This window comes from Ornithorhynchus anatinus, chromosome X1 (assembly GCF_004115215.2).
Source record: "Ornithorhynchus anatinus isolate Pmale09 chromosome X1, mOrnAna1.pri.v4, whole genome shotgun sequence".
Lineage (NCBI taxonomy): Eukaryota > Metazoa > Chordata > Mammalia > Monotremata > Ornithorhynchidae > Ornithorhynchus > Ornithorhynchus anatinus.
Genome location: NC_041749.1, coordinates 54,535,730 through 54,551,283, shown reverse-complemented (window position 1 = coordinate 54,551,283; position 15,554 = coordinate 54,535,730). Strand labels below are relative to the sequence as shown.

Below are 15,554 nucleotides of genomic sequence, written 5' to 3'. Positions count from 1 at the left end.
AAAGGGCCTGGGTTCTAATCCCAGATCTGCCACTTACCTGCTGTGTGACCTTGGGCAGGTCACTTCACTTCTCTGTGCCTCAGTTCCCTCATCGGCAAAATAGGGATTCAATCCCTGTTCTCCCTCCTACTCAGACTTTGTGCCCCATGTGGGACCTGAATATCTTGTATCTACCCCAGCGCTTAGTGCAGTGCTTGGCACATAGTAAGCGTTTAACAAATAGCACAATTTTTTTTTAATCACATCTGTAAATAACTGAGATCTTTTGAAAAATAGCTTCATGGAAGTACAAAGCATAGTGAGCAGTTTCTGACTTCTTTGTATTCTCCAAGGACCACATTTTGAGTGGTTCAGGGTGGTGTCATTTCCCATCAATCGTGGTATTTGTTAAGCTTTTCCTATGTGCCCAGGCACCGTACTAAGCCCAGGGGTGGATAGGAGCAAATCAGGTTGGACACAGTCCCCGTCCCACGTGGGGCTCACATTCTCCATCCCCATTTTACAGATGAGGTAACTGAGGCACAGAAAAGTGAAGTGACTGGCCCAAGGTCACACAGCAGACAAGCGGCGGAGCGGAGTTAGAACCTTCTGACGCCCAGGCCCATTTTCTATCCACTACGCCATAACGCTCTCCCCAACCCCCTGTACTTATTTATATATGTATATTGACATTTTATAGTCAATTATTTTTTATTTATCCTTACACTGCACCCTGGCATATTCGTTCCACTCTCTATCTAAACGTTGTTCCTCCTCCAGCCCCAACTACCGGTAAATATTTCTGCATGCCCGTTATAGCATCAGCTCCACCTTTCAATCGTATTTATTGAGCGCTTTACCGAGTGGACTACACTGGACTGTACTACACGAGGGCTTAGGTGGCGCTTCAGAAATACTTAGTTTCCGGACGAGCTGCGCTACTATTTTGGGGTAGGGAACGTCACTGCTTATTGTTGCACTTTCCAAAGCGTTCAGGACAGTGCTCTGCCCACGGTAAGCGCTCAATAGATACGACAGAATGGACACCACTTTTCAAGCGACGAGCAGAATAGATGAAATCCCTTAACGCCGAACACAAAATCAAGCGGAAGTAGTTTTCCTGCCAGGTCCTGAAAGTTCACAATACGTCATCCAGATTTCCTAACACCGGTACAGGTTCTAAGGGTAATTCTCACCTTTTAAAAATTACCAAAATGGAGATATCAGATTGGTAATGCTCAACCGACCTTAATTCAGTCGAGTTAGATTTCTTTGGCGGAAATCAAAATGGAAATCCCGTCGCTGCATCCTGCCAGGACCTAGAGTTTAAGTCCCATCAGCCCTTGCGCTCCGCCTCTTTTTCGCTCTCTTCAGAGGCGCTGCTGTTGGGGAGGTTGTCATTCTTTTGTCGGTGAGTTTTAATCCGGTGCCATCCGCGCTCTGGGGAGCCTTCGTTTGCTTCCAGCTCCGCTAAAGGAGGAACAGCATCAGCTTCTGTTTGTTAAGACGCGTTGATGGCACCCGGGGTGCCCGTCGCGCGTTGCCAAAGGCGGAGCGGGATTGCCCAGGGCAGAGGAGCGGGGCCTTTCCAAAAGCCGGTTCTCCTTCCGTTCCTACGGCTGCCTCCCATTTGGGTGGTGTACAGAGGATTTTGCTCTGAGATTGGAGGGTGGGCGCCCGCGAGAATGCGGGCCCGGTTTCGGGGTGAAGATACCCACGCGGCATCATCGGGGGAGGGAGAGGGGAGCGGGGGCGACGATCAGCCCCTCTACTGAGGCTGGATTTCGAATGAAATGTTAAAGCGAGGCCCCTTTTGCTTCCTTTCGGTGGAAGGGAAAAGGCGGGGAAATCTCCCCGGATATGGGGGTGAGGGGCTTGAATCTCCCATCCCTGAGTGGGTTTTACTAACGGGAGGGTTAGGGAGGGAGGGCAATATCGACTTCCTTTCACGAGGTGGAAAGCGATTCGCGTTTGCCTAGTGCGCGGGCGTGTTGCCGTGTAAACTGGCTTGGATCTGTTCGTTCGGTCGTAGTAGTTATTAGGCGTTTAATGTGTGCAGAGCACCGTACTGAGCGCTTGGGAAAGTCCAATACAACAATACAGAGCGCCAATTCCTGCCCAAAACGGGTTCACGGTGTAGAGTTTAGCTCCTACCTTTCAGGATCGCAGGTGGAGAGTTTCTAGCCCTCTCCCAGCCTCTGCTACGGGAGGGAGAGTCAAGCAGAGGCCTATCCATTCCATTCCGAGCTTGGCCAGTGGCTAGCGAGGGGAAGGCCGTCTGCCCCCAAGTCCCTGGGAACCGGATAGGACGGTCTGCACCAGTGGCGTTGCTCTGACCGTTCAGTCGATGGTATTTATCGAGTGCTTACTACGTAGTCTGACTCCTCTTCCTCCTAGACACCATGCCTGCCCTCAGGCCCCTCGTCAAACCTAAGATCGTCAAGAAGAGAACTAAGAAGTTTATCCGCCACCAGTCGGATCGTTATGTCAAGATAAGGGTGAGTGATTGTCGTGAAAGTTGGCTTGCAAGTTTGAGGGGCGGTGAGGGATGAGCGAATGGACGACCTATCTTTAGGGAGCCTGTGTCTTCCAGAGGACCGGTTGCTGATTGCCATGGTAACATTGGTGTTCTTTCCTTACAGCGCAACTGGCGTAAGCCAAGAGGCATTGACAACAGAGTGCGCAGGAGATTCAAGGGCCAGATTTTGATGCCCAACATTGGTTATGGCAGCAATAAGAAGACCAAGCACATGCTGCCCTCGGGATTCAAAAAGTTTTTGGTGCATAATACCAAAGAGCTGGAAGTGCTTTTGATGTGCAACAAGTGAGTTTTGGTGGCTCTTAGAAACTACAGTCCCAGAAATCGGTATCTGTGGCATGTGGGCGGCAGCCAGAGAGGAAGTAATTTACCACTGTGGGGGTCGCTTTTTTACGTGGCGTAATGGTTTGGGTATTTTAGCACTCAGTATGCGTTATGTGCCAAGCACTGTTCTAAGTACTTGGGGTGGGGGATACAAGGTAATCAGGTTGTCCCATGTGGGGCTCACAGTCCTAATCCCCATTTTTACAGATTAGGGAATTGAGGCACAGAGAAGTTGAGTGGCTTGCCCAAAGTCACACAGCTGATGAGTGGTGGAACTGGGATTAGAGCCCATGACCTCTGACTCCCAAACCCGTGCTCTCCACTGAGCTAAGCCGCTTCTCTAGGGTAGGTATTGTCAGGAGACCAGTCCTTGGCCCACAGGGAGCTCCCATTCTAAAGTGGGGAGAGAGAACAGGTCTTGAATCCCCATTTTACAGATGAGGAAATTGAGGCCCAGAGAAGTTGAGTGACTTGCCCAAGGTCACACAGGCAAGTGGAAGAGAACCCAGGCTTCCTGACTTTGGCTTATGCATCACTAAAGCTCTTTCCCTGAACAAAAAGGCATATGGCTAGTCATTATATGAACGCTAGAATCATTTAATAACTTAGGAGTGGATTAGGTATACTTACGAGGACGTCAGGAGGCGCCGTTGATTAGAAGATACGCCCCGGGGGTTGGTGCCTAGCTTATTCAACTGAGTCCATTTTCTTTCAGAACTTACTGTGCCGAGATTGCTCACAATGTTTCCTCCAAGAGTCGCAAGGTAATTGTGGAGAGAGCAGCCCAGTTGGCCATCAAGATCACCAATGCAAATGCCAGACTGCGCAGTGAGGAAAATGAGTAAACTGCAACTTTAAGCTTAATAAAACATCCAAACCACTGCCTGGATTTGACGACTTTATTTTTTTTTTTTTATGATGGCGATTCTTGACATTCTCATGAATTCTACACATGGCATCCTTATACTAAAATGTGCAACTTAACTTACCCACCATGTGGCTATAGGGAGTATGTGGGGTTGAGAACTAGATTTGGTAGTGCTCTGTAGGAGTTACTGGTTAGCAACTAATAATTATTGGGGGGGGGGGGGCGCATTTGGGATTTTTGCATGGTTTTATATTAAGCTTAAAAAGATGCTTAAGCTTAAAAACAATCCTTTGCCCTAAAATGATCTTGAGCAATATGCAATGGAATTTTTTTCCAACTATGGATTCTTTAAGAAAAGCCTACCATTTCGTTTGGTCTTTCAGTTCCCCTCAGATGGTTATGGGGAGGGGCAACTGCTTAGCGCTCTTAAAATAATTTATCCCAGGGAAGGCGCAAGAAGTATGCATTGCAGGGTTGAAAGGAAGATTAAGTAGTATCTACTGACTTAAGTGCATAAGAGTTTTGCATGCCTTCACAGTTAAGCCATTTTGGTGTTGGCCCTAATTTGAGGAAGACTGCAAAATGACAAGTGTTGAAACCCCCAAGTGCAACTAGGTGGGGGTGGAGTGGCTCAAAAGCATCAGTTTACTGAAAAACCTGCACTACTTGATAGAGAGAAATGGTCTTGGGTAATGATGGATTGGTAGTAATGCATTTGGCTTCATGGCAGATGTCAATGTTGAGATAAACTTGGCCTGTTGCTAACTCAGTTGGCTTAGTGCACACAGGATATGTAACTTACTGAGTACAAAAAGCTTTTGATAAATCCTTAGAGGAAAAAAGACTCGGAGAAAAAATTTTCTTGGCTCAGTTTGGGGTTTAAGACCCCTTAAAGTGCAAAGACTGGCAACCCCCATACATGCTAATTTTCATAACAGTTAAATGGGGGCATTTCAGAGTTTAAATTAGGGTGAAAATGTAAGGAATTAAAATCGTTTATTGCTTTGAAAACTGGGTTTCCATTTACCCTAAACTTGGGTCAGTGTTACTATTGATCGGGGTCACTTGTTACCATTGGAGTTATTTGGCTGACTAAACTTGCCTTCGTATGTGCTGGGTTAGTCTCGCTAACCCCGTGGTGGGAATATTTGCACAGGGGAGCTGGTGAGGTGATGCCATATTGGGGAGGAGGGTATTTCACTTGTGCAAATGATTCTGAGGGGTTCAAGGAGGCCTTCTATCTTCGGCAGCAAATCCAGGGGGCACAGCTTGGACAGCCTATTCAGTAAGATGAAAATCAGCATCTACCAGGACAGAAGATAGTGTGAAAAACATTTTGTGGTAACGAGATTTCGCACAGGAACAGTTAATAAAATGTCAACCAATCCTCCCGGCCTCCCCAAAATCAGCCTAAAACGATAAATCGAGGTAAAGAGGGGGTAGGTGTCCATCTGGATGTCTCCTTAATCGTGGCCACCAGCATCTGAACTGGGTCCAAAACTGGACTCCCTATCCCTTCTTAAACTCTCCATCAAATTTTCCCATCACCATCGACAACACCATATTTCCCATTTCTCCAGGCTACATCCTTGGCATTGTCCTTAACTTCCTTCTTTGATCCCATTTCAGCCTGCCACCAAATCCTGCTTATTCAGCGTTTCCACTATCCGCCCCTTTTCATCCGGTGGCCACCACACTGGTCCAAGCACTCAACCTACTCCAGTCTCCACCGATCGCTCTGCCTCATAATGATGGTATTTGTTCAGCGCTTGCCAAGCACTGTTCTAGGTGCTGGGGTAGATACAAGGTTGTCCCACATGGGGCTCACAGTCTTAAACCCCATTTTACAAATGAGTTAGCTTCAGAGAAGTTGTGGCTTGCCCAAGGTCACATAGACGAGTGGCAGAGTGGGCATTAGAACCCATGACCTCTGACTCCCAAGCCCGTGCTCTTTCCACTAAGCCACATTAGTCTCTCCACTTGAGCTGCCTGGGTCATTTTTGTAGGGTGCCGTTCTGTGTATGCCTCTCCAACTCAAAATCAATCACAGTGATTGAGCGCTTACTATGTGCAGAGCCCTGTCCTAAACAAAACGCCCACAAGTGTTACCCATTCCCCTCTGCATCAAGCAGAAATGCTGACTCTTGGCTTTAGGGCACTGAATCCTCCTTATTCATTCACTCATTCATTTAATTGTATTTATTGAGCACTTACCCTTGGGGAGAGTAAAATATAACAACAAATAGACACATTCCTGCCCACAACGAGCTCAGTCTAGTGGGGGAGACAGTACAAATAGGTAAGTAAATATCCATTCTTTTCTCATTCATTCATTTGATCAATCGTATTTATTGAGCACTTAGTGTGTGCAGAGCACTGTATTAAGCGCTTGGAAAGTACAATTCAGCAGTAAAGAGACAAGCTTTGCCCACAATGGGCACTACACCCCAGCTCCAGAGCACTGGTTCTTCAGCTAACCTACTCATGGTCTGCTTTCCTCTCTCCCTTCCAATTCTTGCTCACATGCTCCTACTGTCTGAAACTCCCTCACACTTTCTGTCAGACAGACCACTGCTCTCCCCACCTTCAAAGTCCTGAAAGCCCCTCTATAGGAGACCTTCCCTGATGAATTTTTCATCTCCCCCAACTACCCCTTCTACACTCAATGTCTCCCCCCGCCCTCCAATTCCCTTTATCACTGATGCACATATCTTTTTTACACTTATGCTCTATTGATTCTTAGCTGTGGTTTATTTGTCTTGTCTCCCCCAACTAGACAGTGAGTTCCTTAAGGGCAGGGATCACATCACAGAGGGCTCCTTCCCCTCTGCCTTCAAACACGCCCACGTCTCCCCCATCCTAAAAAAACCCACTCTTGACCCCACTTCCCCCTCCAGTTATCGTCCTATCTCCCTACTACCCTTCCTTTCCAAAATCTTAGAACGAGTCGTCTACAATCGATGCCTAGAATTCCTTAACTCCCATTCTCTCCTAGACCCCCTCCAATCTGGCTTCCGTCCCCTCCACTCTACCGAGACTGCTCTCTCTAAGGTCACCCATGATCTCCTTCTTGCCAAATCCAATGGCTCCTACTCCATTCTGATCCTCCTTGACCTCTCTGCTGCCTTTGACACTGTCGACCATCCCCTCCTCCTCCGTACCTTATCTCACCTTGGCTTCACGGACTCTGTCCTCTCCTGGTTCTCCTCTTACCTCTCTGGCCGATCATTCTCGGTCTCCTACGCTGGAGCCTCCTCCCCCTCCCATCCTTTAACTGTTGGAGTTCCTCAAGGGTCAGTTCTTGGCCCTCTTCTGTTCTCCATTTACACTCACTCCCTCGGTGAACTCATTCGCTCTCACGGCTTTGACTACCATCTCTACGCAGATGACACGCAGATCTACATCTCCGCCCCTGTCCTCTCCCCCTCCCTTCAGGCTCGCATCTCCTCCTGCCTCCGGGACGTCTCCACCTGGATGTCGGCCCGCCACCTAAAACTCAACATGAGCAAGACTGAGCTCCTCATCTTCCCTCCCAAGCCCGGTCCGCTCCCAGACTTCTCCATCACCGTGGATGGCACGACCATCCTTCCCGTCTCTCAGGCCCGCAATCTCGGTGTCATCCTTGACTCGTCCCTCTCGTTCACCCCACACATCCTATCCGTTACCAAGACCTGCCGGTTTCACCTCTACAATATCGCCAAGATCCGCCCTTTCCTCTCCACCCAAACGGCTACCTTACTATTACGGGCTCTCGTTATATCCCGGCTAGACTACTGTGTCAGCCTTCTCTCTGACCTCCCTTCCTCCTCTCTTGCCCCGCTCCGGTCTATTCTTCACTCCGCTGCCCGGCTCATCTTCCTGCAGAAACGATCTGGGCATGTCACTCCCCTTCTTAAACAACTCCAGTGGTTGCCTATCGACCTCCGCTCCAAACAAAAACTCCTCACTCTAGGCTTCAAGGCTCTCCATCACCTTGCCCCTTCCTACCTCTCCTCCCTTCTCTCTTTCTACCGCCCACCCCGCACGCTCCGCTCCTCTGCCGCCCACCTCCTCGCCGTCCCTCGGTCTCGCCTATCCCGCCGTCGACCCCTGGGTCACGTCCTCCCGCGGTCCTGGAACGCCCTCCCTCCTCACCTCCGCCAAACTGATTCTCTTTCCCTCTTCAAAACCTTACTTAAAAATCACCTCCTCCAAGAGGCCTTCCCAGACTGAGCTCCTCTTCCCCCTCTACTCCCTCTGCCATCCCCCCTTTACCTCTCCGCAGCTAAAGCCTCATTTTCCCCTTTTCCCTCTGCTCCTCCACCTCTCCCTTCCCATCCCCACAGCACTGTACCCGTCCGCTCAACTGTATATATTTTCGTTACCCTATTTATTTTGTTAATGAATTGTACATTGCCTTGATTCTATTTAGTTGCCATTGTTTTTACGAGATGTTCTTCCCCTTGACGCTGTTTAGTGCCATTGTTCTTGTCTGTCCGTCTCCCCCGATTAGACTGTAAGCCCGTCAAACGGCAGGGACTGTCTCTATCTGTTGCCGACTTGTTCATCCCAAGCGCTTAGTACAGTGCTCTGCACATAGTAAGCGCTCAATAAATACTATTGAATGAATGAATGAATGAATCACATATTCCTAGTTCTGTTGTGCTCTCCTGAGACTTGGCAGGATGCTCTGCACACAGCAATACTACTATACAGCCATAGCTTCAGAAGAAATTAAGAAATGCCACACTGAGCAGAGGACCTTATATACCCATTTAAGCACTTCAGTGCTTAGAACAGTGCTTGGCACGTAGTAAGCGCCTAACAAATACCATCATTATTGACATTCACCCCACCCTCAGCCCCACAGCAATTACGTGCAATATCTATCACTCACTTTAAATGTCTGTCTCCCCAGCTAGTCTGTAACTCCTCGTGGACAGGGACGGTGTCTACCGATTCCACTCTACCGTATTCTCCCTATCAATCACTTATTGGGCACTTACCATGCAGAGTACTGTACTAAGCACTTGGGAAGGTACAGTGTAACAGTTGGTAGCCATGTTCCCTGCCCAGAGTGCGCTCACGGTCTAGATGGGGAGATAAACGTGAATAGAAAGAAATTCTGGAAATGTATGTAAGTGTTGTGGGGCTGAGGGAGGGGTGAATAAAGGGTGCAAATCCGAGTGCCAGGCCAAGGTAGAAGGGAGTGGGAGAAGAGGGAAGGAGGGCTTAGGTGGGGAAGGCCTCTGGGAGATGTGCCTTCAGTAAGGCTTTGAAGGTGAGGAGAGTGATGGTGTGACTTAAAGGGGAAGGGCGTTGAAGGTCACGAGCGAGAGGTAAACAGTGAGATGGGTACATCTGAGTAGGTTGGCGCTAGAGGATCGAAATGTGCGGGCTGGGTTGTAGTAGGAAAGCAGCGAGGTGAGGTGGGAGGGGGCAAGGCGATTTGAGTGCTTTAAAGCTGACGGTCAGGAGTTTCTGTCTGATGCGGAGGTGGATGGGCAACCACTGGAGGTGCTTGAGAAGTAGGGAAACATGGCCAGCTTGCTCTCCCTTCTGCGTTGTCCATGTGCTTGGATCTCCGACCTCTGTACACCTGATATTCACCCTACCCCACAACACTTACATACATATCTTTAGATTATAAATTACTTACGTTATTGTCTGTCTCCCCTCCCAGACTGTAAGCTTGTTATGGGCAGGGAACATACCCACTAATTGTGTTGTACTCTTCCGGGCCCCTAGCACAGCGCTCTCCACATAGTAAGCACTCAGTAAATAGCATTGATTGGTTGAGAATAGAAGGGGATCCAGAACTGAGCCTTGAGGGACTTCCCCATGTAAAGGGGTGAGGGGCAGAGGAGGAGCCCGTGAAAGAGACTGAGAAGCAGTGACCAGAGAGGAGGAGAACCCGGAAGGGTCAGTGTCAGTGAAGTCAAGGTTGGATCAAGTTTCCAAGAGAAGGGGCTGGTCGGCTGAGAGGTTGGAGGAGGATCAGGATGGAATAGAGGCCCGTCAGCGCTTAGTAGAATGCTCTGCACACAAGTGCTCAGTACCACTGATTGATCATAAATAGCCACCAGAGCAAATGTTGAGTCCCTTTGGAATGGACTCCTTGCCAGCCAGTGTGGACCTCGCCTCCGAGAGGTTCAGTTAAGGGGAAAGGTGGAAGGAGAAACAGCCAGTTACCTTGATGTCGTAATGATCATTCAACCCCTCCTCGACATGTTCTAAATACTCGTAGATGTTGAGCTTATCCAGGCAGCTGTCCAGCAGTGTATACAGGCACTCAAAGGCAGTCTTCCTGAGGTCTAGGCCGTCGTCCACACGATGTTTAAATGGACCCATCTCCACCTCGAAAAGAAGCAGCAGAGGCCGTCAGGCTCAGCAATACAGAGGCTCCCCTGGGTCGGGAAGCTCAACCCCAGGTAATACATGATCACTGTCATGGCTGCTACAGCATCACTATATTCTGCCATCTCTTTAAAGCATTTTCAGTTCACCGTTTCTCACGACCACCCTCCAAGATATAGCAATTATGGTGGCTTTATCCTGTGGGTGGAGAAACTGAGAAACAGAAGGGAAATGACCTGTTCCAGGTCTCCAAGTAAATCCAGTTCAGCATCAGGAAAGGAGGCTTTACATCGTTTACGTGGTGGTTCTGTTATTCGGCCAGGGTTACTCTTTTTTTAAAATGTATTTGTAAAGTACTTCCTATGTGTCAAGCACTGTTCTAAGCACTGGGGGAGAAACACTGAATCAGGTTGGGCACTGTCCTTGACCCGTATGGGGCTCACGGTCTAAGTAGGAGGGAGAACGGGTTTTGAATCCCCATTTTACAGTTGGAGAAACTGAAGCACTGAGAAGTTAAGTGACTTGCCCAAAGTTACCCAGCAAACAAATGGCAGAACTGGGATTAGAACCTAGGTCCTCTGACTCCCAGGCATGTGCTCTTGCCACTAAGCCATGCTGCTTCCGCAATACTTGCGATCTTTTATCGGGTGAAAATATTCAAGAGTTTCTTTCAGCTTAAAGGAAAGGGGAAAAACAGTAGTGGGAAGAGGGATCTGTGACTGGCTAAAGGACACTGCACATCTCCTTTCAATGTGTACGTAAAAATGAATGTCTTTGATAGGACTACTTTAAAATCTACTGAAAGTGTCCGGTCACCACCCAAGAATGCCAGTGTGTTTCCACGGTTTGTTATCCATTTGTAGCAATGAAATTTATTCAAAAATCAGTCACGTTGGAACATGCTTAGAACAGTCTTTAGTCTGGGATGAGGGGGGAACTCAGAAAACATAGAAAGTTTGAGACTCTCGCCTCCCCCTTCTCCCCCCTCCCCAAATTTAATGTTATTCCCATGAGAAACATCCTATTTCCTTTCATTGGGGGGGAGTGGGGGGGGGGGGTGTCACGGGGATGATTTTAATCTCAAAAGGCTTCACTTGCTGCCTCATTCCCTCAAGGGACCCACACCCACATCCTTATCTTAATTATCCCACCTGATAGTTGCTTAGGTTCACCTCCTCAGCTTGAGCCCCCAAAGGAGGCTTTGAGACAGCACTCCCAGTGCCACCCAGTTGTGAGGGGGCCCCAGTGCCTAAGCGGAGACCTTCCTCCTCTACTGGTTTCTTGGTGGAAACTCAAGACGTCCTAGATCCCACTTCAGCGGGGATCTCCAGTGAAGTTCCCAGTCCGTGCCAGCCCCGTTCTCAACGTACCTCCCGGATGAGCGCCCGACAGACCTTGGTCTTGATGTACACGTGGGGCAATAGGGTGTCTAGGCGATCTCGGATCAGTGAGGGTTTGTTGTGTGCGAGGATGATAAACAAGGCCAGTGCAACCTGGCAGACGTTGAAATCCGAGTCCTGAAGAGTTTCTAAGAAATCTCCTGGAAGGGGGGGATAGCAGAAAGGAGTGGGGTGAGTCTGGGCCGTTCTATGTACTAAAAGCACAAACCTCCAACCTCGTCACCTCAGTCAGCGGGGCGTCTCGTGCCACAGCAGGGATTTTTTGCCCGAAGACCCCTCGGAGCCTGAAGGGAGCCTGAAGGGAGAGACCCCATCCGTTGCCAGCTCTCAGGGCGGGGGAAGAAGGTAGGTCCTTTCTTGGCCGAGCCCGTAGGCTCATCCGGCACCTCCGTCTGTGCTCCCTTTGCTGGAGGTGGCTTGGGAACAGACCCGGGAGGGAGTAGCGGTTAGAGGATGAGTACCAAGCCCAAAGGAATGCATGGGGGGAGGCCAGTGCTGAAGTTTACCTATGCAATCTTCTAGGAGGTCATCGATTGGCTGCACCGATTTGAAGATCAGGAATTTGACAGACGTGACTACGGTGCCACGGATGTTGGGGGAATCTGCAAGGCCAACAAGACAGCTGCGGTTGGTGAAGATCAGTTACCAATGACCATCCCATCACAGCACAATAGAAATGCGAGGCACTTTAAGAAAAGGATGAACTACTCTCCGTTGCCGAGTTAAGTCATCTGCCTGGCTGGCAGTGGGGTTGAACCAGATGGTTTCTTGAACACCTCCAAGAATGGAGATTTCAAAACCTCCCTTGGTAGCCTATTTCCGAGTTGCACCACCCCGGCAATCCCTAAATTCTTCTTTATGTCCACTCGAATCATCTCCCTTTACCTCATAAGCCCACTTCTTCCTGTTTGGTTGCCCGAGGACATGGAGAACAAGCAGTTAGCATCTGCCTCATCGAAGTCCCCCTCAGACTCGAAGACAGTTATGAAGTCCCTCGTCAGTTTTCTCTTCTCCGAGATCAGACACCCCGATTATCTAACCAGTTCCTCAGAGAACCCATTTTATATCCTGTCAGTCATTTCAGGGGTCTCCTCAGGACCCTCTCCAGTTTCTCTGCATCCTTTTCAAAGTACAGGGACCAGAAATGGATGCACTTCTCTCTAGTAAAGGACCAAGTGTTTCTCAAATGCAGCTCTCGGAGCAGCACTCGGCCTCCATCAAATTTCCATGAAACCTAGAGAGATACAGTGTGAAAGGGACAAGGCCGAGGATGAGAGGCAGACTAGAGAGAGTGAATCATAGACGGTCAGGCAACGGGTATTTTGTACAGTCCTGTAAAGGTTTCATGGGTTTCTGCTAGCTTTCATTATGAGCCCGATTTAAAAAAAAACGCAGCCACTACAATACCGTGGCCACATCTCTGGGCCCAGAAAAATTTTCTGGCAGAAAGACCAGTCTGACCAGTTCAGGGTAAAGCAGATTACTTCTTGGGCCTTAATCCTCTTCTAACGCCCTCTGCTCCCTCAACTCCTTATCAAAAGGCCATCTCCTCCAGGAAGCCTTCCATGACCAGTGCCCCGTTTCCCCCCGCCACCCCACTGGCTCGCCCATGCACTCGAGCCCGTCGTCCCCTGCCCAAGCTCTTAAACCCCTGCCCCATGGGCACTTACGTAACTCTCTTTGGAGTCCACTGCTTCCCCTGCCCGTAATTCGTTTTAGTGTCCTTCTCCCCGCCCCCAGCTTTAAGCTCCTTGAGGGCAGGGATCTACTTATTCCGCTCTCCTCCCCCCAGCGCTCAGTCCAGTGCTCCGCACTCAGTCAGTACCACGGTTCAATGGAACGATTACCTGACAAGAGCTTCACCCTCAGCCGAGGCAGCAGCTGGCCAGGGTCCACAAGCACTAGTTGCGCTAGACATTTGGCCACCACGCTCTGGCCCCAGTCTGCGGCGTCTTTGCAGTGTATGAAGAGTAGGGCCCATATGGCCTCCACGTAGGGCCTGAGGGTCTTGGCGGGGGCGGTTCCTATTAGTTCCTTCAGGGATTGCAGCAGCAGGTACTGTCTTCTGCTGGGGATTATAATCTCTTTCAGTAACCGAGGGAGGTAGTCGGAGAGGTTTGCCGCCCCGACAAACCCCAACGCATAGGATGCTGCCTCCTTCACCTCCTGACTGGGGGATGAGAGTGCCCCCAGAAGCACATCCTTCAGCTCTGGATGCTCCTCCCGTCTCACGTCCTGCCTCAACTCGGCCAACACAAAGAAGGCCAGCACCTTCACCGCTGGGCTTGAGCTGGGGGACTGGGCATCCTGGACAAATCGCCTCACCGTCCCAGGAACCTCCCGGGGGCAGCTGGAGGTCAGCGCGGCCACGCACGTGGCCACTGAGTTATAGGTCTGCTTGGGCAGTTCGAGGGCGCTGGCGCTCGAGTCGTAGATGGGGTCGATGAGCTGGCTCATCAGCTCCACGTAGCTTCCGGGCCCCACCCAGGCCCGGAAGAAGTCCGTGATAGTTGGCAGCGCTCCAGTGTGCAGCAGCGGCGAGTAGATCAGCTCGAGTATCTTCGGGAGGAGAGAATCGCTGACTTTGGTGAGGGAGTCGAGGTGGCACTGAGCCACGGTGGTGAGGAAGCTCACGATCACCTCGGAGATGTGCATGTCGCGATCGCTGATGAGGACGGGCAGTTGGGCCAGCACCACTTCCACCGCTGCTGGCGTAAGGCCGGCACTGTGGCGCCTCATCAAGGTCTTGAGGGCCGTCAGGGTGGCCGTTTTCAAGCTCCATTCGTTCGTTTGTAGGAAGGGCACCAGGATGGGGAGGGCCTCTCCCACCAAGGGCCCGAGATCCACCTTTAGCGAACAGTCCGCCACCAGGGTCACGGCCTTGACAGTAGTCAGCGGGCTGATCTCGTGCTTCAGCTTCTCCACCAAGATGAGCAACGTGGGCTCTAGCTCGTCACCCAGGTGGTCCCCGAAGTGGCACACGACCTGACCCATGCAAATGAGAGCCTGCTCCTGCACCTTTTGGTCAGGGTGGGTGGCCTTCAGCTTGTCCAGGATGGCTGTGAAGATCTGCCGCACGTGGGGTCGCGCGTCGAAATGGGAAGCCCCGCCCAGGGGCCGGAGAACCATCACCAACTGTTGGGTAACCAGCAAGGCCTCGGAAGAGATCTTGTTGAGGGGGTCGCCGAGGCAGACCATCACCGAGGGCAGCAGCGCTGCGATGTGCGGCTGGAAGGCCTCGCAGGGATGGGTGGTCAGGAGAGTGTGAAAGAAGAACAAAGTGTCGAATCGCATGCTGGGATGCAACTTGTTAGCCAGGGAGAAGGCAATTCCTGCCACGGGGGCGAGATAAAAACGGTTGAAAGTGGTTGAAAGGAAGTGACGCATGCTAGCCTCAGCTCACCCCCGTGGCCCTGGAAGGCCCCGAGTCCGAGGGACCACTAAGCCACGCCTTCCCCCGGGGCGGGGCCCACGTTCATCTGTAGGGAGGTGCGGGGTGACAGGCCGGTAGGGCCAGAGGGGACCAAGCGGCCTTGGGTCAGAGAGGGTGGGAGACACGGGGAGAGGCGGATGGAGGGTTTTCGTTTTAAGCGCCTCTTCTAGACTGGAGGCTCCTTGGGGGCAGGGAACCTGTCTGCTAACTCTTGTTCCACTGTGCTCTCCCAAGTGCTCAGCCCAGTGCTCTGCACAGTAAGCGCCCAGTAAGACTGATCGATCGATTTGGCCCCCAGCCCCTATGCTATGACCCTTCCTGCAACGGTGATAACCCGGGCGTCAGGATGTATATCCCCAACTAGGGTTGAGAGATTTCAGGTTTGGGATCTGGCTTCGTTGGCCCGCTACTCCCGCGGAGGGGCAGGGCTTATGGCACCCTGGATGTGTGCCAATTTTCCGGTCCCTCCCGACAGACCTTTCTGAGGAAACTGGCTAATGGCTATCTAGAAACCCCAGGCCCAGCCACTTTCACTTTGAGACCGGAAAGTCTGGAAGGAGCGGGGAAGGAGGAACGTGGTGCAGGGAAGCAGTGTAGTCCAGTGGAAGGAGCACGGGCCCGGGAGTCAGAAGAACTGGGCTCTAATCGCAACTCTGCCACTTTCCTGCTGCGTGA

General features: G+C 50.9%; 2 protein-coding genes across 2 annotated transcripts in view; one reads left to right on the top strand and one right to left on the bottom strand.

The window, feature by feature from the left end:
* The first annotated feature begins 1,171 nt into the window (after window positions 1-1,171).
* RPL32 (ribosomal protein L32) lies at window positions 1,172-3,731 on the top strand. Its single transcript, XM_001508362.5, has 4 exons — window positions 1,172-1,390; window positions 2,377-2,477; window positions 2,622-2,803; window positions 3,558-3,731. The coding sequence occupies exons 2-4, from the start codon at window positions 2,382-2,384 to the stop codon at window positions 3,685-3,687; spliced, it is 408 nt and encodes a 135-aa protein (XP_001508412.1). The 5' UTR covers window positions 1,172-1,390; window positions 2,377-2,381; the 3' UTR covers window positions 3,688-3,731.
* Window positions 3,727-15,554, bottom strand: part of LOC100073450 (cullin-associated NEDD8-dissociated protein 1-like) — a 31,169-nt gene continuing 19,341 nt past the window's right edge. The window contains exons 10-14 of the mRNA XM_029051993.2: window positions 13,294-14,778; window positions 11,953-12,048; window positions 11,417-11,586; window positions 9,882-10,046; window positions 3,727-5,014 (exon numbers count right to left, since the gene is read on the bottom strand). Coding sequence (XP_028907826.1) covers window positions 4,838-5,014; window positions 9,882-10,046; window positions 11,417-11,586; window positions 11,953-12,048; window positions 13,294-14,778 — 2,093 coding nt within the window. The 3' untranslated portion in view covers window positions 3,727-4,837. The remainder of the gene's footprint in view (window positions 5,015-9,881; window positions 10,047-11,416; window positions 11,587-11,952; window positions 12,049-13,293; window positions 14,779-15,554) is intronic.